Below are 22355 nucleotides of genomic sequence, written 5' to 3' on the forward strand. Positions count from 1 at the left end.
TATTTACTTCACCAGTCTGCTGCTTTGGGATTGCTTACTATAAAACTTAAAACACTGTCGGTGCAGGCTAAGAATGGAAGAGTTGTTGCGACAAAGTCTGGGTCAGCACACTTGTGTAAGTGCATACTCGCAGGCAGGAATAGGGAAGGGTGGAGAAATTTTAGTACAAGAAGGAACACGCCAATACTTCATTGTGAAAACTGTGGGTGATGGCTCATGGAAAGGGATCTTAAGCCTGTGAGACCTTACTTGAATTGAAATGTATGGTGGTAGCTTTGTAAGGCGTATCAAATGAAAGGCATTTTAGGCATGATCCAAAGAAAAATAGCAGCTGGTTTTCATCTGGGCCCTTAGAATAATAAAGTCCAGTGGTCTAATAAGGATGTTTCCATTTGAGTTCAGCCTGTGGTTAAGGGCTCAAAAGAGCCGGTGGTTGGAGTGAGATGTTGTAGACATACAGCAAGGACATGTTTCCTAATGAGCTGGCAGATAGGGGAGGAATGATAGAGCACAGGCAAGAGGAAAGATCTCTTTTCCAAGGCGACTGTTTTTCTGGTGCCAAGGACTGAAATAGCTGTCAGTGGTATGTTCCCAATGGGGAACAGGAAAAGGCTGGAAAAGCAAGAGTGAGTGAGTGTGTGTGTGCATGGAGGGGGGTGGTTTACAAAACTAAATTGAGCGTCATTCCCCTTTTCTTCTCCCCCTTGCAGGAGAAAAGGATTGAGTTGTTTTATTACGCGAAACAGGATGTCTTTATGAACAGAGTGTCGGTATTTGGGGAAATGCATTTGCTTTCCAACTGTGCTGTAGATCAGGGTGTAATCTTGGCAAATGCAGCAAAGCCATCCCCAGCACGCATGAGTGGAGCTCTAATCGCCTGACTAGCCCTATTCAAGACGAATAGATATGCATCTGCTTAAGCACCTCTGAGAATTAGTCAATAATCTCGTTGATGAGATCTAAGAGCCTTACACCTGCACAGTACAGGACATGATATTGCTCTGGATAGACCAGTATGGAAAAGTCCTTAGGCATCTGCATGACTTGTGAATGGGGTTTAAATTAATAAAGGCCTGCACGCATTTGAAAGTCTTGCACATAGATGTGGGGTTGGGGGCTTAGTGCCAAGGAATAATAAAACCTGATTTAAATGGAAAATAGTATAGAACCAGAAATACCAGAAGGTGAATAAGAAGTTGCCCTTAATTTCACACTGTAAACACTTAATGAATGCTCTAGTCCCATGCCAAGGATACCCTAAGAATGGGTAAATGCTTGGTGTGTGTGTGTACTGACAGCGGTCTGTGGTGGTGCAGCGAGTGCTTTGAGCTTTATTCAGAGCTGCAGACAAGCGGGCAGAATGGGGACTTGATAATGGGGATCTGAGGCTTGAGACGCCTGTTTTGGAAGTTCTTTTTGAAAGCTACAAATCAAAGGTCCTTAGCAAAGACATCTAAAAATATTTTAGATGAAGAACTGCCCGTGTGGCATCTTAAGGTTTACGCAGGAACTTCATTAGTCTTCAGCTCTGCCTTATGTAAAATCCCCAACCTTGCCTTTGTAATTGTTGGAAGAGCAAGTTGGACATCAGTACCTTTTAATTCTCAATGCTCAAACGTGCCGGTGCTTCTCACACCGCTTTCTAACACATCGTTGGCAAACTGCCCTTCTACCTTCTACAGCTGCTTCTGTCACTGGGTTATGCTCCCATATACAGAACAGTGCAGGCTGGTACTTACTGTTGTTTTTGTACTATGTCTGCAAGGATATTTTGGCTGTTTTATGATAAACTTTCACTTGACAGTCAAGTGCTTGCTAGCCGCAGGTCGTAAGGCAGCATCAGATCGTTTAAGTCGCAGGACCCGGCCTACAAAGTGAAATACCACAGATATATACAATGCTCTGAGCTAAGGTGAAGTATTATTATTTCAAGCCATAATTTAGACAGTTGTAGGGCTCTGAAAGCCAGAAGAGTTTTGCTGCAGCTAAATGTCAAGTACAAAGTGTAAGCTCTATAGAGAGTACCCAGCTCTACAGCACACGTAAGCAGTAATCTGAGTGCTCTGCTTCAAGTTGTGGTAGTCCTGAATTTTTAGGGTCAGGTACCATCTGAGGAGAGAACTTCCATGGCATTTCTTAGCCAAAACATAGTGAGGTCACCGATGTCATCTGAATGCCAGAGTTGCTGGTTCTGGATTTAGAGTTTACACCAGAGTCCCGGAAGGCTGCAAACCTTTAGCGATGCTTATGTTCACTTTGCAGGCATTGCTTTATTAGGCTATTGTAGGATGATGTTTTCATAAATATTCCCCTTAAAAACAAAACTAGTACCATGAAAGGAGAAGCGAGGAAAATCACGTTATGTACCAATCTGTTGCAGCTAGAAGTAAAAGCAGCTGGATTTTCTTCAGTCATGAACTGTGTAATTCTTCCTGGATGCCCTTATGCTGCAAAAGGGATAAGTGATTGCCAGTGGCCTAGGAGTCCCTTTTGATTTCAGGCTTTGCTCAGTTTGATAATGCTGCATATGTGTTTCAGTTAATGGCTTGTAGCTCCAGGGCAGCCTTATCTTGCTCTCTAAAACAGAAAGTTAATAAACCCAACTAGCTGCCTTAAAGAGCCTTGCCTGTGAAGCTGGTGAGCTGTGATGTGGGAGGTAATGAAACCTAAACAGACTTTTAACTCTGACATCTCTTGTGAATTCTAGATCCCGATCGCATTATTGAGAAGGCATCCCACTCTGGCATGATCAACCCAAGCCGTCAGTGGCAGACCTTGAAACATAATGCAGGAGCTGCCCACTTCGAGTATCAGATCCGTGTGACCTGTGCAGAACATTACTATGGCTTTGGCTGCAACAAGTTTTGTCGACCGAGAGATGACTTCTTCACTCATCATACCTGTGACCAGAATGGCAACAAAACCTGCTTGGAAGGCTGGATGGGACCAGAGTGCAACAAAGGTTTGTGACGAATGCTCGAGCCCCAAATGATCAGCAGGCTTGGTTAGGATTTGAGTGTATTGTATCCAGGTTGCAATTGAGTGGTCAGTTTGTGCAGGGGTAATGGGACAGCAGCTCACTCTTTACACAGAGCAGTAGGGGCAGGACTAGCTTCTGCCATGTTTTAGTATCTTGGAGAGGTCTGACAAGTACTGGGCACTTAGCAGATGTGTTCGTTCTCTGATTATCCCCATCTTTGCCCTTGGGAAGAAAACCCAGCCCATTGACTTCAATGGGACTTCTGCCGCTGACTTCAAAAAGGATTTCCCCTTTGGTGCAGAACTTCAAGAGAAGCAGGAAGGAGAGACTTGTTTTAGGGCTGACCTGGCAAGTGTAAAGCTTTGGTGTCTGAAGAGTCCTAGGCTGTTTGTTCTACCTGAGATGGTTTGACATGTTTATTAGGGAATGGCAACTTCCTCACTAATTTCAGAAGGAGAAAGCAGGACTCTGAGCAGGAACAGACTATCAGCAGGTCTTGCTGACTGAGTTTACCTGCAATTTGAATTGATGCCCATCTTAATATCTTGTCCAGAGATACGGCTCAAAAGTAATCCTGGAGTAGTTAAAAGTTGCCTTGATGTAAAGCCAGGGAGAGTGGACCAGTCCATGTGCAAAAGACAGAGAAAGGAAACCTGTAGACTCAGAGTGACTTGAGCTCTCTAAGGCGAGATGGTTTCTCTTGAATAGAAGCAACATTGAACAGCATTAGGTACGATTCCCCTGTGACGCTAGCTGATGGATTTCCCATCACAGGGAGCCACCTACCTTGGTTTGCCTTCCAGTAGGCTTGATACGAGAAACTTATTAAAACCTTGGATTTAGTAGGATTACAGTGCTGGTTGGAGATTAAAACATTCCCACGAGTGCGAAGATGCAGGAAGCAGACAGCGTGCTGATACTTCTCTTTCTTTGTCTTAACAGCCATTTGTCGTCAGGGATGTAGCCCCAAGCATGGCTCTTGCACAATTCCAGGAGAGTGCAGGTAAATGCCCCCTCTCCCTCCTTGTTTCCCTCCATCCCCCCCAAATAATTAAACAAGTGATGCTAAACACAATAGGACTGGGGAGGGAATGTGGTTTTGGAGTCGTGTTTTTGACCAAGGCACATTATTCGTGCTGACTTGCCCAGAATAAGGGGGGAGCAGGCTTTTAATGCACTGATAATTTTAAGAAGCTTTTGGTTTGTGAAATGGTGGCGCTGGGAGAAGATGGGGGTATGAGATAAATCGCGTGAATGCTGCCTAATGAGCGCTAACTAATTGTTTCTGCATAAATAGTGCATATGTTTTGTGAGTACTTTTCCCCCCCACAAGCCCGATTAATAGGCTTTTTCAACTACAAGCTTGAAGTACAGTGTGGCTTTTCTCTCCCCTTCTCCCTTTCAGTCTTTTCCCCCTCCCTCCTTCCCACCCCCTGGTTTCTTCCATCAGTAGGCAAAAGTCAAGCATTCTTTAGAATGGGATTAGTTAAATCTCTCAGTTCCTTTACCATTGTGAGCCAGGCTCCGAGTGCTGAGAGGTTAATAGCTGGGATGAAATCTTGTCAGTAGGCTCTGATGAATGCAGAATTTTGCTCCCATGCTTTGAAGTCCATTCTGTCCTGGCAAGGATACAACGAAAAGCAGAGTTTATCCATAACCCAGCAATTAGATATTTGGAATACAGCATATTTATACAGCACAGGGAAACGTGTTGTTCCCTCCCTTACAAATACAGGGTTAATGGGTATTAAATGTGACAATTCCTCATCAGCAAACAGCTTGTAAGTTGCTGTGTGTATCCCCTTATCGTACCTGTTTACAGGTGATAGGGAAGTGAGGGCTTCTGAGGTTATGAGATACTGATGCTGAGTAGGAAGGGTTAAAAATGAAGCTTGGGAATTCAGGGATAAAACTCACAAATCTGAAGGAACAGAAAGCAGATTTTCTGCCTAGCAAACCTATGGTTGGATTCTCTGTTGCTGCAAACTTTTGCTTGAAGGGGGCTGCTTTTCTTTCTGGATAAGCTATAGTTCAAACAAGGACCAGGTCTGGGGTGTCTAACACACTATAGGAAATCAGCCTAAATAGACACAGGGGTTCATTCTTTCTCTGTCCCTGTGTTCTGTGCTTCAAAACCAAAACACGAAGTCATGCAGGAATGTTCTGAGAGGAAGGTGGAAAATAACTTCATCCTCTGCAAGAGATGTTGCAAAGTGAAAGTCAAGCCACAGGATGGATGGGGCCGTCGTAGGTTGTGCAGTGATTTCAATGTGTAGCAGTGCTGGTATAAGCTGCTTCACCCTCAGAAGACCAAATCTAAAGCTTTTTTTAATTAGAAAAGGAAAAAAAGCCTCACAAGGAAGTATTGGGGGGCCAGATGGTGAGAGGATTGTATCAGTCAAGGCTACCAGTGATTTGTGCTTCTGTCATCAGAATAAACATGCCTTGTAGAGGTTGCTGTCTCCTAGTCAGAACAACAGGCTTTGTTTCCAGAGTTTTTTCTTCCCTTTCTCTTTCTAAGTCTCTTGCCTCCCACTCACTGCCCAGACATGCACTAGTGCTCTTATTTACTTAAGGTGCAACTTTCCCACACTTGATTTGCATAGTCTTGAAACAATGCTGTCCTTCTGGTGCTTTCAGATAACTTCTGCTTGCCAAGTTAGACCAATATCTTTAAAGTGAACACAGAAACAAGATTTTATTCTCTTTTAAGTTTTGATGAGTCATATAGCCTGTATGTTATAAATGCAACAGAGGTTAAAAATAACATCCCAGCAGAAACTGCTCTGGGTTCTGGTACAATAGACAACTTGCAAACATTCCTAAAATATCCTTTTCCCTTTTGGTGCGAGTCACTTTCTTTAATGCAGGCCAGCCAACAAAACCATATTTACTCATGAATCACTAAACAAGGAAAGTTAACGTTAAATTTCTCATGAGAAACTGCTGCATACATATTATTAAATGAGAATTATTACCATGAATCTTATTTCTGGAATGGGTATCTAACTCTTTTTCTAATGCCCGTAGCCTTACCCAGCTTTGTTTGTTACACTTTGAAGCTGATGTTTGAAGAAAGTTGTATCTTTGGCTCTAAAGCTCATGGGTTTTTTTCCTCTGTGATTTAGATAGATATATATATATATATATATCATTCTTAATTACTTGTTTCTCTTCACACTTGCTTTAAGGAAAACAAGCATTCCTTTGATTTGGCAGAAAGGAGTAAAAGTCTCAGTCTGGATACCTGTTTTTGCAGGGGAGGTCCCTTAGTTTTGCTTGCATGCAAGCTCACAAGGGAGTTGCTTTGAATGCAACACAAATTAAAAGGGGATGTTCCTGAATTTTGATCTTTGTGCCTTCTTACTGTATTTCCTACACAGAAGGATTTTCCAAGGGCTGCTAGAGGGAGGTTGTTTTGCCTGATCTGGGTTTCTTTCATGTTCTTTGCACACACAGACACATAAGTCGGCCTAGTGCTTCTTTTTAACACACGAGCTAATAAGATTTTCCCATTGAGTTTGAATAGGCTGCTATTGAAATAGCTATTAAAGAAAGCACTTAATTAGGATGCAGTTTGTCACCTGAGGTTTCAGAAGGGAAGTCAGACTTACCACTGGCTGTGTGTGATTACCCATTGGATAGATCCTTCCAGCTTTTTCCCATGAAAAGAAATCGGCAGCGGAATGGTGGGGGGTTTCACAAATAGAAAGCTTAGCTGACTTCTGTGCAGATGAGGTTTGTTTTCATAACTTAGTGACAGCTTAGTGCATAATTGCTGCTGATCAATTACTCTCAGGACCTGTTAATGAAATACAGGACCTCAACAAACCCTGGCTTTTTACTTTCAGCTTGTTTTCCTTGTTTCTATCTTTAGATTCACTTTAATCTGAAGAATCCTTGCTCTGCTTGGCTAGTGAGAGCTAAATGAAAGCCAAAATGAGCTTTCCCTTAAGGGGGCTTTACTTTACAAGAACATCTTTGTTTTAAGTAGGAATTCAGGTAGCTCACTGGTAGCAGCAATACATGATTTCAATAATAATAATAATCATAATCAGTTCTTCTCCAGACATTAAATGAAAAGCTTTTCAGCATTGGATGTGTGTTAGTTATTCCATGACAAGATGCCAGCATAAATCAAACTGAAATACTGACAGCTGATCTTCTCTGAGTCCATGTAAAATCCTGATGGCTGCTGTTCTCTTTCACTTCTTCTGTGGCCCAGTCCGTGTTTGCAGTGTACATCTTCCAGTTCAGAATAAGGTTATATTCTGATAGAGCAGAGAGCTCCTGGTGCTTTGCTGCTGCCTTGCCAAGGGCTCCGGGTTGGTGTTTATGGTTTTGTTTGTCTTCCTGCAAACCCAGCCCGGCTGAAATGCCTGGAACCTTGTATTCATGGGGACCTCTGCATAACCATTGTTTCCACTGACTTTTTCTTCTCCCCCCCCCCCCCCCAGTTTATAAAGCACCCTGTCAAAGTCCAGAGATTGATTTGTAGTGCACACCCACCCTCTCTGCCACATTTGTATGAGGCTCCAAAGGAGGAGTATTGTGCTGAATGGCCTCATGCTGGTTCTCTCAGAACAGTTATTCTTTTGTCAGGAGGCCGGCAAGAGAGACCTTGGCAAAGCTACCATAATGTTTGTTTACAAGAAACCATCAAACAAACCTCCAATAGCTTCTCCCCTCCCCTCCTCCTGCCCTTCTCCCCCACCACCCTGGTTTCTCTCCAAGCTTTGGAGTTCCACACTCGCATCTACACAGGGTGATTCTAACGGGGTTTTGGGTTGTTTCCCTATTCTGACTTCTTTTCTCCCTCTCTTTAAACGCAGGTGTCAGTACGGATGGCAAGGCCAGTACTGTGATAAGTGCATTCCACACCCGGGATGTGTCCATGGCACTTGCATTGAACCATGGCAATGCCTCTGTGAAACCAACTGGGGTGGTCAGCTCTGTGACAAAGGTATGCTAATCTTGTCCATAACCCAGTGTAATGCTTGCGTTTTAACACTGGCAAACTCCGCGTGGAGAGAGTGTGCAGAGACTGAGTGAGTCCACTGGAACGTGGTGTTGGCATTTGGCACTGTTAGCATGTGTCCTTAGCTTCTCCCTGTCCTGCCCTGCAGGATGTGGGTGGTTGTGTTGTGTAAAGGCTCTGGAGTAATGGAACAAAGCACGCATGTGCTGATGTTTCTGTTGCTTTTCAGCCATGGGTTTAATGCTCCTCACCTCTTGCAGATCTGAACTACTGCGGAACCCACCCGCCCTGCTTGAATGGGGGTACCTGCAGCAACACTGGCCCTGATAAATACCAGTGTTCCTGCCCTGAGGGCTACTCGGGACAGAACTGTGAGATTGGTAAGTGTGTGACGCTGCCACTTGGTAGTTAATCCTCGCCAGCTTTCAGTGGCTGGTTTGGATATACTTCATGAAGTTGGGAAAAGCTCCTTTTCCGGTGTGAAGATGTCAGGGCTGGCTGCGAAGAGCCAGACTTGCTTGTTCATGCTTCATCATGAACAGCTGGTATCTCTGAACATCAGCCTTCTGCTTACTGGCGGGATCACTGCAAGTACCTTACCTTGCCTGGCTGTGACTCAAACAGGTGCAAGTCAGTGTGGTGATGAATTCAGCATGGAAGATGGTTCCTGCTGTCGAGTAGCTTTTGATTTGAGGTTCTCACAGCAGCAGTGATGGTGTGTCCAGAGGGAGGGAGCAGGGGGGTGCCTTGTGGTCACTGCTACAGATTCTAAATGCTGTGTTTCTGTCCCGGTGCAGCGGAGCACGCCTGCCTCTCTGACCCTTGTCACAATGGAGGAAGCTGCTTAGAGACGTCTCTGGGATTTGAGTGTGTGTGTGCACCTGGCTGGGCTGGACCAACTTGCACTGATAGTAAGTGCTGGGAGAATAGCATTAAAAATGTCCTGCTCTGCTGGTTTACACCAGTCTCTCTGATCCCTGATAAACTTAACCTTACCTAGCTTTAGCATTGATTCTTGGCATCCATTTATACCACTGTGCATTCTCTTCTCCTTTGCTTATACCAAGACTTTTGTTAAACACCAGGGGAAAGAATAGTCAATGGCTTCTTGAAAGAAGTAGAACACTGAATTATTGTAGCATGCTGGCAAGCTGCTTAAAATACTGTTTAGAGAGGTTTGCTGCACCAAAATATAACTCCCACTTGCCAAAAGGCCACAGGTGTAAGCTTCTTCCCCTGTGCTTTGAATCCCCTTTCACACTGCTGTGAAATAACAGGAGGCTTTTGCTGAAATCAGAGTAGATGTAGAAATCGGACACAGTCTCAGCCTCTCTTTACTCTGCTTTACAGATATTGATGATTGTTCTCCAAATCCCTGTGGTCATGGAGGAACTTGCCAGGATCTAGTTGATGGATTTAAGTGTATTTGCCCACCTCAGTGGACTGGCAAAACATGCCAGCTAGGTGAGAACTGCTCTTCTCTTCATCCAGTGTTGCTCTGGGGCGAGTGGGGGGAGATAAATGCAAAAGGGATCATAGTTGGGCAGACAAAGGGTGGCTGTGCCCTTTGCATTAGGCAATGGTTTATGGTTTTGGAGCCTATGGGTGTATTGTGGCACATGGAGAATATTGTCAGTGTTTGCAGGACTGGGGTCTAGACCACTCTGAGTGGTTTCCTTGTGTTGTCATTTTGATGTATGCTCGCAGTTAGAGGAAATGGTTAACTAAGGCAGAGAGACATACTATAAACCACAAATGAACTGAAGTGAGGAGGGTGCATGTGTATGCCTTCCACTCCCACCCCCACACGGATTTCTTCCTTTAGCCTGTGAGAAAGTTGCTGTATCTCTTCAGCCATGTCAACTCCTCCAGACCAAGGAGTTCACAGCTGGGTTCCAAAATGTGGATGATCTCATGAAGAATGAGCTGTCTGCATTCTTCACACAACACACTAATCCCAATGACCAGGCTGTAGCACTCCTCCTTTGGAATGCTCACTTGAGATGTGTGTATGGGGGGAGAAGGTTGCTCTTAATGAGTGGCTGGGTGTAATTATCAAATAATTAGCATAGCCTATATGTTCTAATTGCAGAGAAATTGAAAGAGACTTCAGAGGCTGATGTATGGCTGACTTTTGTTTCTCCAAGTCATGCTAATCCATGCTGTGTATTAAAAGTTCCCCTTAGATCTGACCAGAGGGCTGATGACTGCTGTGAAAACCAGCTGTAGGCTGTTCTCCCTTCTCCCCCTGCCCTACAAGCCCTGCATTTGACCATCCACCTTGCTTTTCCAGATGCGAATGAATGTGAGGGCAAACCCTGTGTCAATGCCAACTCCTGCAGGAACCTGATTGGCAGCTACTATTGCGACTGCATTACTGGCTGGTCTGGCCACAACTGTGATATCAGTAAGTGGCTGTATTCTTGGTTTATTAAAGGCCAGTTGTGTGTGTATGTGTTTAAGCCACCGAGTCCTAAGCTCGGATTTAAGCATCAGGCAGAGCCTCAGTGGTTGATGTTTTCAGAAAGGGAGTACTTGGTGTGGAATGAAAATACACAGCTTTATCAGACTTGTTAGTCCATAACATAGTTATATTCTGATAAAGTGACTAAAACAATGATGTGAAGTTTCACTGCCTTTAGTAGAAGAAGCACGAAAGGTTCCCACCCATTATAATAACCTTATCTTGAGGAAGGCATGCAGGAAACTTGACAAAAGCTTTATCTAGCTGCAGTTTTAGAGAGGCTTGAACTCTGTATCTAGAGTAAATATATTTTTTGCCTTCTAACCACAGTAGTTTTATTGCAGATATTAACGACTGTCGTGGACAATGTCAGAATGGAGGATCCTGTCGGGTAAAGCCACTTTGCTTTATTTTGCTTTCCCCAAGACTTGTAACAGTGAAACATTTGAGACTAAACAGCCATAGTGTGGCAAATAGCAATTAGCTGGGATAAACTCATTTCTTTGACCTGGGGGGAGGACCTGTGTCATGCTACAGCGTGTCAGGGTACGCGGGTAGAGCAGCAAGGGCAAAAATGATATAACTGCAATAAATGACTCGTTTTCAGTGCCAGTGTCACCAGTGAATGGGCTGGTTGTTGTGCAGATTACCTGCTATAAATATAGATACTCCATATCAAAATGTGGGTTAATTTATCCTGCCTGGAAATTAAAGAGTGTAAGGCAGTACTGGGGGGAAGCAGGGGGAGTGAGTGTGTGTTTTATTTCCCACTTAAAAAACCTCTTGCCTTGTTTGGACATAGTAAGAGCATTTTTGTTTGTTCATTATGGACTGTAGGGGGGGAGTTGTGGTTTGGGGGTTATTGTTTTCTTTAATAAGAATATAACAAGAGGGAGGAAAAGCCTTAACTCTAGACTTTTGTGTTCCTTCTTCCCAGGACTTGGTTAATGGTTATCGGTGTATCTGTTCACCTGGCTATGCAGGAGATCACTGTGAGAAAGACATCAATGAATGTGCAAGTAACCCTTGCATGAATGGGGGTCACTGCCAGGATGAAATCAATGGATTCCAATGTCTGTGTCCCGCTGGTTTCTCAGGAAACCTCTGTCAGGTAAGAAGCATGGGTGAAAGGCAGGCCCTCCGCCAGCAGCGTTCCTACCGGCACTCTGGGTCTGTACGTTGAATGCCTGGCACTCAGTGAACCATGGGATAAAGTTGTACTTGATATCGCTGTCAGTCTGCCAAGAACGTGCTTGATTAATATATACTGGGGGGGTGGGAAAACCCACAAACCCCCTGATGGGTTGCTGAGGATTCCTTTTGAGAAGCAGAGTGCAAGTGTTTGCATGTCAGGTTTTGTTGCACGCTGTTAACTTTTGAGGGGCTGTTTAACATCAAGAGCGCTGCTGTCTGCTGAAATAGTTGCAAGTCGAACTAAACTGTGCATGATGAACAACTCATTGAGGCAGCAGATAAAAAGGTCAGATTCCACAATGTCTGCCTGTCCTAGTGAGGGAAGGTGATGATAAAACTTGTTTCTCTCTTCCCTGCCCCCCTTTTTATTTCCCTTTCCTTTCTGTGCACTGCTTACAGCTGGATATAGATTATTGTGAGCCAAATCCTTGCCAGAATGGTGCCCAGTGCTTCAATCTTGCTATGGACTACTTCTGTAACTGCCCTGAAGACTACGAAGGGAAGAACTGCTCCCACCTGAAAGATCACTGCCGCACAACCCCTTGTGAAGGTCTGTGTCGCCTTGCAGGTGAACGGGAATGACTGGCATTAGCTTCCACCCCTCCTCTGGCTGGAGCCCTAATGAAGCTCCCGTGCGTACTTGCTGGAGTAGCTCTTGCATAAAGACGCAGAATTTTGCCCTGTGCCTTATGCCACTCTTTGTGTGAGAAGATGAGTAATGCTAGCTTTCACATAGCCAGTATGATAAATACGGGCTATTTGAAAGGCAGTGTTACATCAGTGTGCGCAGAAAACACGTGTAGCAAATAGCCTGCTTTGCTGAATTTATTCCAGGCCACAGATGTGGTCCAGCGGTTGTCATATAAGATGCTGTGATTATTTTATGCACAAACAGTTGGAGCAGTCATTTTAAAGCAGCAGGCATATTTGGCAGTGTTAGTTTTACAGCTGGACACAGTGATCTTAAAGCTCTTTTCCAACCCAAATGATTCCATGATACATATGTCTTTTAAACATCCATCACTGGAAATGAAAATGTTGCTCTGAGCTTAAGAAATCGGGTAGGGTGGTCAGTCCTCACCCAGCTCTCTCTTTTCTGCAGTGATTGACAGCTGCACGGTGGCGGTAGCTTCTAACAGCACACCAGAAGGGGTTCGTTACATCTCGTCTAACGTCTGTGGTCCTCACGGGAAGTGCAAGAGCCAAGCAGGTGGAAAATTCACCTGTGAATGCAACAAAGGATTCACCGGCACCTACTGTCATGAGAGTAAGAGCTGACAAGAGAATATATCTTGTGGGAAAGAGATTCCGTCCTTTCCTCCTAGGCTGCTGGATGGTTTCTTGTAGCACCGTGAACCTTGGAACTGCTTTAAGTTTTCATATCCCGCTTGGGCGAGGCAGATTGGAATTTGCTGGGCCTTGGGGAAAGTTCACAGTAATGAACCTTCTGGCCTTGAATTGTGTGTTTTTAAAAGCCTTAGGTATACAAGGGCTGAGGTAGTTAATGGTGGGGTTTAACATCGATCGTGAGGACTCCTGGGTTTGCTTTTGGTTTTAGCAGTAATTGTTGAGTGACAGGCTCATCGCTTTGTGCAGTTTTTCACCTATTTCTCATCTTGCTTATAACCCTTCCTCTCAGGGGTCTTAGCCAAGTAGTCTGCAAGACGATGATGACTTCTGGTGGCTGCTCTTCTAATCTGATTTTTCTTTTCCTTCTGTTTTGTTTTCTCCTCCAAACTGTTGCAGATATTAATGACTGCGAGAGCAATCCCTGTAAAAATGGTGGCACTTGTATCGATGGCATCAACTCCTACAAGTGTATTTGTAGTGATGGATGGGAAGGAACGTATTGTGAAACAAGTAAGTTATCATTCTTCAGCACACAGAAAGATCTGGGAAAACATCAGGAAGGAATGGCTGGTACTGTCTTTAGGATGACAGTGACCAGTACCAATTTGACATGATCTCTGCTTCAAAGGCCACAGAGAACAAGGTGTCCTCTTTTTCCACCAAGTCCTAGGCTTCTGTATTGGAACGAAACCCGAGTTTTGGGAGCAGAACCTTTCTCTCTAATTTTTCCCTCTCTACCCTTTGGATAACTTCGAGTAATAGAGCCTTAGCATTAGCACCTGCTGTTTTGGGAATGGTGTATCTGCATATACCATACTTACACCCTGTCAGTCTCTGGAACAGAAGAGGAGCAAGTTCTTAGCTCCTATCCTGTGACTGGTAGGATAGTTTATGTAATTGGCCTTTTCACTTCTCATTTAGTGAAACAAGATGACAAACAAAATGAAAACAAACTGGAGGGTTGTGGTTGGAGTATTCTTCATCTCTGTGACAGCACTTAAAGCTTTTAAAATACAGACTTAAGTGCTTAATCCGTGATTGAAACACAAGCCAACATTAGGGATGGGGCAGGCATCAAGTGCTTGTCAATTCTGTAAACATGGCTTAGCTCGTTTTCTCTTCTTAACATATCTAGATATTAATGACTGCAGTAAAAACCCTTGCCACAATGGAGGAACTTGCCGAGACTTGGTCAACGACTTCTTCTGTGAATGTAAAAATGGGTGGAAAGGAAAAACCTGCCACTCCCGTAAGTTCAGCGTTTCCAAAACATAGCATGTGTGCTCTGTTGAGGCTGCTTCAACTTGTTGCATTGCATTAAGAAAGCACCGGCATTAAGGGTAGTTCGGGTTCTCTACAGGTGACAGCCAGTGCGATGAGGCAACATGCAACAACGGAGGAACGTGTTACGACGAGGGGGACACCTTCAAGTGCATGTGTCCTGCAGGATGGGAAGGAGCCACTTGTAACATAGGTAAATACCCTGTGTAATCACCAGGAAGCAGATGCAGCGTGAAATCTGTGACCTCAGTTCTTCCTCTTGGCTCGGTTTCGACGCCTTTCCAACAACTCAGGGGCCAATCTTGTTTCTGTTACAGCGAGAAACAGCAGCTGCCTGCCAAACCCCTGTCATAACGGTGGTACCTGCGTAGTCAGCGGGGAGTCATTCACTTGTGTCTGCAAGGAGGGCTGGGAAGGACCCACGTGTACTCAGAGTAAGTTGTCTCTGCTTGAACTCTTCCAGAGTGTTGCATGATGAGAACATTAGCTCATCCTGTCGCCCTTGGAGTCAAGATTGAAACCAGAAGGGAAAGCTTGTTTGATGTAGGCTTTAGCATCACCTGAATCTTTGTTTTTAATGACTTTATGTGATAGAGCCTTGACCTGGGCATGAGAAAGTTGCAAATGAGCTAAGTGGAGACAGATGTTGTCTTGTTTTCTCCTGCATTCTTCTTCTAAGAGCAGCTCTGTCTGCTTCCACTTTTTTCCTCCCCCTTCCCATTAGATTCTTTACAAGGATCTCTTCCTGTGTACATGTGTTCCACAATGTAGTTAACAAATTTTGTGGTAGAAGCCTGGAATCAATTTAGTAGAGAATTTCAGCATATTTTTGTTAAAAGTTGAGCTAAGTGTAACTTGGGTATGAGGGGAAGTTTGATCATTCTTTACTGACAGTACAGTTGTTTTAGCCAAACTCTGCATATTTAAGTTGTCTGTCTTTGCTTTGCAGACACAAATGACTGCAGCCCTCACCCTTGGTAAGTTTCATGTGTTTCTCTTTCATCCTTTGCCTTTATTTTGGTTTTGAATTTTAGATTCTCTTTACCTGTAGCAGGTTTTTAACTTGCATCATGGCTTTTCTTTACAGTTATAACAGTGGCACTTGTGTGGATGGAGACAACTGGTACCGCTGTGAGTGTGCTCCAGGCTTCGCCGGTCCCGACTGCAGGATCAGTAAGTGTTTCAGTGGCGCGCTGCCTTTGGGTTTGTCTCACTTCCATCTTGTTGAGAGACAATCATCTTAATTGAGTTAAGTGGTAGATCAGATTAAGGATAGGTGTCTCTTGCATCCATACCCGGAGCTGTAGCAGATGTGGGGAGGGCAGGAATGGCCCTGAAAATGAAGGATATCATGAAGTCTGTTTAGCTGGAGCTGAAACCCCTTGGTTCAGCTGAGTGGGCAAAATGCCCTTCAGCACACTCTTCCCAGTCAAGAGTGTGTTTGTGTGGTTACGTTTCTGCTCGAGGTGAAAGCGTGCCAGCCAAAAACCTTGTCAATTAATAATCCACCTACAAGCCCCGGGGTGATGTGTGCACTTCCCTGTAATTTAATAATAATTACAGGTAGGAGGACACTAACACTTTTCTTTAATAACAGCCATGGAAATGGAAGTTTCATAGTAAAAATGCAACTGGAAAGGGGTTTGACGCTGTCTTCCCTTGGAGAATGTAGCAGGGGAGCAAAACTGGAGTATGTCAGAGGAGAGGAAGTGTGTTTGTGTGAGAAGGAATGTGTCCTTGCCCTTGAAAAGCTTAAGTAGCCATAGGGGTCAGGTTTTGATCTTCGTTAGTCCCACACAGCAGGAACTTCAAAGAAGTTGCTCTGGGCTTATACTGGTGCTGAGAATAAGCATCGATCTCCAAGCAGACCTAGAAAAGGAACACAAAGCTCCAGCAGGAAAGCCTTTTGTATGGTTTTCTGACGAAATAAAGGGATATTATAGAGTAACCTTTATTTCCTCTCCTTCCTTCCGCAGATATCAATGAATGCCAGTCTTCCCCCTGTGCCTTTGGAGCTACATGTGTAGACGAAATCAACGGCTACCGTTGCATTTGCCCACCAGGTCGTAGCGGTGTGGGATGCCAAGAAGGTACTTGTGGTGTCATATCTGGTCCTTGTAGTGAGGTCTCTGTAACTGCATGTTAACAGTCTGTGGTTGTATGGGGGTTGTGAGGGGTGCTCTTTGTTGTTTTCAAGGAAGTGTGTGTCTGTATTGAGTAAGTAAACTTAGTGATAAGATTAGGTTAATTTAGAAAGGTGTTCTTCCACTTTTTTTCCCTATTTTGAGTCTATAATCCTGTTCCATTTCTCTTCAGTCACAGGAAGGCCTTGCCTTACCAGTGTTCGGGTGATGCCAGATGGGGCCAAGTGGGATGATGACTGCAATACCTGTCAGTGTCTGAATGGAAAGGTCACGTGCTCCAAGGTACGGCTTTGCTGTGGTTGGGATTGTGAATCCTCCAAAACAGGATGATAGACAACTTGAAGACAAAATGGAGGAATGTGGTGGGATACTCTTCGTGTCTGTCCTGTAACCAGTGGTTATTTATCAGCGTTTATTCTCTTCCAGGTTTGGTGTGGTCCTCGACCTTGTGTCCTACATGCCAAAGGCCATAACGAATGCCCAGCTGGACACGCTTGTGTTCCTGTCCGAGAAGACCACTGCTTTACTCACCCTTGTGCTGCGGTGGGTGAATGCTGGCCTTCAAACCAACAACCGGTGAAGACCAAATGCAATTCTGATTCTTACTACCAAGACAACTGTGCCAACATCACCTTCACCTTTAATAAAGAAATGATGGCACCAGTAAGTAGCAGAACATAAAAGAACAGCAAAAGCTGGCTTGGAGGCAATTCTACCTCCTCTTCCCTTGAGAACTCTTACTTCAGGGCAGAAACAGAAACGTAAGTCTACTATCTGTGTGTTCATGTGCATAAAAACCCCCAACACCTCTTTTGCATCCTCCAGGGACTTACCACAGAGCACATTTGCAGTGAATTGAGGAATCTGAATATTCTGAAGAATGTTTCTGTTGAATATTCCATCTATATTACCTGTGAGCCTTCGCACTTGGCAAATAATGAAATACATGTTGCTATTGTAAGTATTCCTGGAATATCTTTAAATGCCTTAATAGTTAATTGCTTGGCTATGTGTGCAACATGTGGATCTTGTAAAAATCCAATTCTTGGCTTTGTCAGCTCTTCTTGTGGTTTAGTTTCCATCCCAGTTCCCTGTAAGAACAGGGAAGAAATCCTGGTTACATGTGCATACCTGAAAGCTACATCTGGTGGCAACTGTAGTAGGGGTAGAAAAACATGTTTCTGTTTCATTCCCTTGAGAGCTGCTTTTGGGAGGTTTTTTGGCTCTTTTTTAAGGATGGGGACAGAAATTTTGCATTATGAGTTCCTGCCCCCAGCTCTTAGTTTGTTTCTGGTGTGCTTTTGAAGTATTCAAAGTGCCAAGAGCCGTAACTGATTGTGAAAGCTTTTAAATAGCAGCTTACCCATGCATCTGATCTGGCATTTGGTATTAATTGTATGGCTTCTTCTGTAGTCTGCAGAAGATATAGGGGAAGATGAAAACCCCATCAAAGACATCACAGATAAGATCATCGACCTTGTCAGTAAGCGCGATGGTAACAACACGCTCATCGCGGCAGTGGCGGAGGTCAGAGTACAGCGGCGACCAGTTAAAAACAAAACAGGTGAGCTTCTCCTCCAGACCCTCTGTATGTGCCATGGCCAGAGCAGCCTTTCACAGCGGGGGAAGCTTCCTCACCTTTTGGATTTGTAGCAAGTCTGAGACCCTCAGCCTCTGGCTCTGATAACGGGGAGCACAGTAAGGAGGCTTTGTGCTGGAGTCTTGCTACTTAAAAAACTGAGTTCTGAAATTGCTTTAACCCAGTGGCCTGACCTGTTGAAAGGACTGCTACTCCTCTGTGCATGTCAGTAAGGCAGAAAGCAGCAGCTGGCTGGCTCTGGAAGCCCTCGTGTCACAGTTAGACACTATCAGAGGTGTCTGCTTCTAGCTTTCCACAGAGTGCCAGGCACGTAACAGGCATCTTACCAATAGCCACCAGTGAGACAGGAGTGGTTGTAGCAGGAGCTGTTATGTGGGAGCCATGGCAGGTGATGTACTGATGCCTGCGTTACTCCCACCAGCGATGCCTGGCTCTGTGTGTACAAGGTGAACGTTTTCCATGAGGGCTACCAGGCAGCACTCTGAGTTCCAGACTTGGTTTAAACGCCATGTGTTCTAAGGGAGATCCTCCTGAGGTCTGGATCCCAGTGGAAAAATAAGGCTTAAACCCCAAGATGTGTTTTGTTTGCAGGAAGCCTGGCGGGGAGCGCTTGGTTCGTGGTGGGGTTAACGCTGTCCTGTCTCTTCCAGATTTCTTGGTGCCGTTGCTGAGCTCAGTGCTGACAGTAGCCTGGATCTGCTGCCTGGTGACTGTTTTCTATTGGTGCATTCGGAAGCGCCGAAAGCAGAGCAGCCACACTCACACAGCGTCTGACGACAACACTACCAACAACGTGAGGGAGCAGCTCAACCAGATCAAGAACCCCATTGAGAAACACGGAGCAAACACTGTCCCAATCAAAGACTACGAAAACAAAAACTCTAAAATCGCCAAAATAAGGACACACAACTCCGAGGTGGAGGAAGACGACATGGACAAACACCAGCAGAAGGCCCGCTTTGCCAAGCAGCCAGCGTACACTTTGGTAGACAGAGATGAAAAGCCCCCCAACAGCACCCCCACCAAACACCCGAACTGGACAAACAAACAGGACAACAGAGACTTGGAAAGTGCACAAAGCCTCAATCGGATGGAGTACATTGTATAGCAGACGGTGGGGTGCTGCCATGCAGGGCCTTTAAGTATCACTAGAAAGGCACTCAAGAGCTTGTAGTTCTTAAACTGTTGTGTAATATTTGAGTCTGAGGCTATTATTTACTTAGAATCCCTGTGTTAATTTAAGTTTTGACAAGCTGGCTTACACTGGCAATGATAGTTGCTGTGGTTGGCTGGAATACCAAGTGCTGCATTTCACATCTATGCAAAACTAGTCAAAAGTGCCCTCGCGGAAATTCAGCTGCAGCTGATGCATCACGGAAACGTTTCCCAAGGTATCACAGAGCCTTAACTACTCCTCCTTCCTCTTCATTTGTTATTTTTCTTTTTCCTGCCAGATTTATACAGTTCCTTTCGAATGAATACATTTTATTTATATTTATTGAATTTGAGGTTTTTGTATATTGGTTTTATGGTTGACGTACAACTAGTTCTGTATTTGAAAGTGCCTTTGCAGCTCGGAACCACAGCAACTATCACAAATAAGTTTATTATTTATTTTTTTATTGTATTTTTGTTGGGGGCGGGGTGGGGGGAACTTGTCAGCAGTTGCTGGTAAATGAAGAATTTAAAGAGGAAAATGTGTCAAAAATAGAAGTTTGTATAGATCTGTAAATAATTCTTTTTTTATTAATCACTGTGTATATTTGATTTATTAACTTAATAATCAAGAGCCTTAAAATATCATTCCTTTTTATTTATATGTACGTGTTTAGAGTTGAAGGTTTTTGATAGCATTGTAAGCTTGTGGCTTCTCTATTTCGAATTTATTTCCTTGTTACATGTTGCCTATATGCCAAAACTGAGGTGTTCGAAAATAGGTTATTTTTAATAGGATGGGCTCCCAGGCCTTGATGCTGGTTTTTGTACAATGTCCAACGTTTGAAACACCTTCCATAGTATCACTTTAAGACTATTTGTAAGTACTGACTGAGGCAGTTTAGAGAATTAGACTAGAACATTCTTTCTTTTTGTTTTGCTGCTTTAGACTTGAAACCCGAGTGACAGGCAGATCATCTGCTAAGAAGCAGTTTAAGGGAACAAAACTGAGCTATTACTTTATGTAGAGGAAACGTGAGTGGTTGCATGTACTGAAAGTATCCGATTAGCGTGTGAAGTTGGGAACACAGCAATCTTCTTTTGTAAATTCTAATTCTTTGTTTTTTCTCACCATGAATATGTAATACTGAACCACTTGTAGATTTGACTTTTTTTGTAATCTACTGCATTTAGGGAGTATTCTAATAAGCTAGTTGTTGAATACTTGAACAGTAGAATGTCCAGTAAGATCACTGTGTAGGTTTGCCATAGATTCCACTGCCCGCCTTAACAAGTGAGGAAATCAAAGTGCTATTACGATGTTTAAGATCAAAAGGCTTATAAACATAGTCATCTCGGTGGTTAACCATTGAGATCATGAAGATACCTTGTATTGTGATATTAGTGTTATATGAAAATGCATCTTTGATGTGTTGTTCCTGGCAATAAATCTTGAAAAGTAATATTTATTAAATTTTTTGTATGAAAACATGAAAGAGCGTGGAGATTATTGAGCAGGGAGGTGCTCCTGCCTGCCACACTGCTAGGGCAGGGGCAGCTTTGTGCTTCGAAGACCTGCCACCCGTTTCCATGCAGTAGGGTTTTGTTAGCTGATTCCATGTTCCCCCCCTGGTTCCCAGTCAGGTTGAAGGGGTTGGAAAGCAGCATGTCCCTTGTTCTCCATGTCTTTTGGCTAGTGGCCCTCTGTGTACTTCTAAGAATAGGAGGAGGAGGATGTGACTGGAATTGTGCAATCAGTTTACTTTGCATGAGCCAATGAGCTCCCACCAGATAGTAACCAAATGTACGTAGCTAGGCAGGATCCAAACTGCTGACCTGGATGGGAAAGGATCCACAGATGATACCGATTTCTAATGGGCAAGAAGTGCTTGTAAAGCATAAAATAAACTTTTAAACTATTCAACACAATGGCTTTTAGTGCTGAACCAGCGCTGCCCCTCCCACCTCAGAGGGGCCGTGTGTGCCGGTTTGCGTTTGCTCTCTGATGGGCTACTCCTATTTTAGCATATTTTCTTGATAAGGCTGCAGCAGTGTTTTACAGGAAGGTGCTAGTACAGAGCTGGAGGAACAATTTGCTGTGGGTAAGAAACTCAACTGAAACCCAAGCAGGGTTGGGTTGCTGTCTGTACTTGAGTTTAAACCAGTCACTGCAAGGTTATGCTGCTTCATACATATCTAGTAAAGTATCTCTATTTATGCACTGTGATAGGAATACAATGAACACTAAACAAGATGACAGCAAGGCATCTCTGCCTTGTAGTTTCTTTACAGCTGTCTTAAAACATCTGTTAAAATCTCTTTAGTGTTACTTCTTATTTCACACTCACTTTAACAGGAGATGTCAAACGCGCCACTATGCTGCCGTGACAGGGGACAGCTTTCCCTCCTCACAGTCACGTGCTGGAGAATCATCAGTTGGCTGCCTGCTGAATGGGAAGTCAACAACATTAGCTTCATCTGACCACTTCCACAATTCCTCGAACAAATCCCAGGGAGTATTTGTTTTCCTCTTTTTCCTTGACATGTTGCGTCCAAAAATGCCATTTAAAAGATAATAGAACCTTCCACCTGCCTCAGAAGTACACAGTGAATTCATTAACTAGATGCTTTCCTGTACTCAGTGTTGAATTAACCATCATCCTGGTGTCTACTGTTCATGTAGGTCCCCAATGACGCAGAAACCAACTACCTCTTCTAAATGACTGAAACATTTATACCTGAATTTATAGGAATAAATCTGTCTTCTATAAGGCTAATTAAAAAAAAAACAGGGCTTTTGCTAGTCCTGGGAGCTGGTATGTGACAGGCTACAGTGGAAACCTATGGAGGTGAATTCTCAATACAGACTTCATCATTTAACATAGTGCTAAATCTATTTAGGTCGCTGGAGGCTCCATGTAGAGCAAAACCTGGGCTCCTCCGGACTTGTCAAACCCTCAGTGCAGGATTCATTTATGTATTTCCAGCCTTTCCTGTGCTGTGAAGCACTGCACTGACTGTGCAGAGGTTTTGTTACAGTGGAGTTTCTCCATACAACTCATTTCCATTGCCACCTCCCAGTGTTATAAACCCACAACCACACAGGGGAAGGGAAGAGAATGCTGTGAAATTGCTGTAATATCTTTAAATTACATCCTCATATGTCAGTGGTAGCTTCAAATTTTACACTGGTGAATGAATGTAACCCC

At 44.0% G+C, this 22355-nt stretch overlaps 1 protein-coding gene and 1 long non-coding RNA gene across 2 annotated transcripts in view; one reads left to right on the forward strand and one right to left on the reverse strand.

Annotated features, from left to right (window-relative positions):
- The window catches only part of JAG1 (jagged canonical Notch ligand 1), a 36057-nt gene extending 15415 nt beyond the window's left edge, over positions 1 to 20642 (forward strand). The window contains exons 4-26 of the mRNA XM_061461568.1: positions 2708 to 2962; positions 3923 to 3983; positions 7813 to 7943; positions 8219 to 8338; positions 8756 to 8869; positions 9309 to 9422; positions 10252 to 10365; positions 10767 to 10813; positions 11360 to 11533; positions 12016 to 12166; positions 12719 to 12883; positions 13363 to 13476; positions 14102 to 14215; positions 14327 to 14440; positions 14565 to 14681; positions 15197 to 15224; positions 15335 to 15420; positions 16224 to 16337; positions 16564 to 16673; positions 16818 to 17054; positions 17217 to 17348; positions 17805 to 17955; positions 18642 to 20642. Coding sequence (XP_061317552.1) covers positions 2708 to 2962; positions 3923 to 3983; positions 7813 to 7943; positions 8219 to 8338; positions 8756 to 8869; positions 9309 to 9422; positions 10252 to 10365; positions 10767 to 10813; positions 11360 to 11533; positions 12016 to 12166; positions 12719 to 12883; positions 13363 to 13476; positions 14102 to 14215; positions 14327 to 14440; positions 14565 to 14681; positions 15197 to 15224; positions 15335 to 15420; positions 16224 to 16337; positions 16564 to 16673; positions 16818 to 17054; positions 17217 to 17348; positions 17805 to 17955; positions 18642 to 19099 — 3221 coding nt within the window. The 3' untranslated portion in view covers positions 19100 to 20642. The remainder of the gene's footprint in view (positions 1 to 2707; positions 2963 to 3922; positions 3984 to 7812; positions 7944 to 8218; positions 8339 to 8755; positions 8870 to 9308; positions 9423 to 10251; positions 10366 to 10766; positions 10814 to 11359; positions 11534 to 12015; positions 12167 to 12718; positions 12884 to 13362; positions 13477 to 14101; positions 14216 to 14326; positions 14441 to 14564; positions 14682 to 15196; positions 15225 to 15334; positions 15421 to 16223; positions 16338 to 16563; positions 16674 to 16817; positions 17055 to 17216; positions 17349 to 17804; positions 17956 to 18641) is intronic.
- Positions 40 to 21900, reverse strand: LOC133273306 (uncharacterized). The gene is made up of 3 exons (XR_009744729.1): positions 21495 to 21900; positions 4489 to 4599; positions 40 to 2577 (listed from the first exon to the last, which is right to left on the reverse strand). It is a non-coding gene; the product is annotated as an uncharacterized LOC133273306 (long non-coding RNA).
- Between the last annotated feature and the right edge of the window lie 455 nt (positions 21901 to 22355).

The sequence above is a fragment of the Pezoporus flaviventris genome, unplaced genomic scaffold (genome assembly GCF_033815535.1).
Source record: "Pezoporus flaviventris isolate CSIRO_AGI_PZ_B2104156 unplaced genomic scaffold, CSIRO_AGI_Pfla_v1 ptg000031l, whole genome shotgun sequence".
In the NCBI taxonomy this organism is placed as follows: domain Eukaryota; kingdom Metazoa; phylum Chordata; class Aves; order Psittaciformes; family Psittacidae; genus Pezoporus; species Pezoporus flaviventris.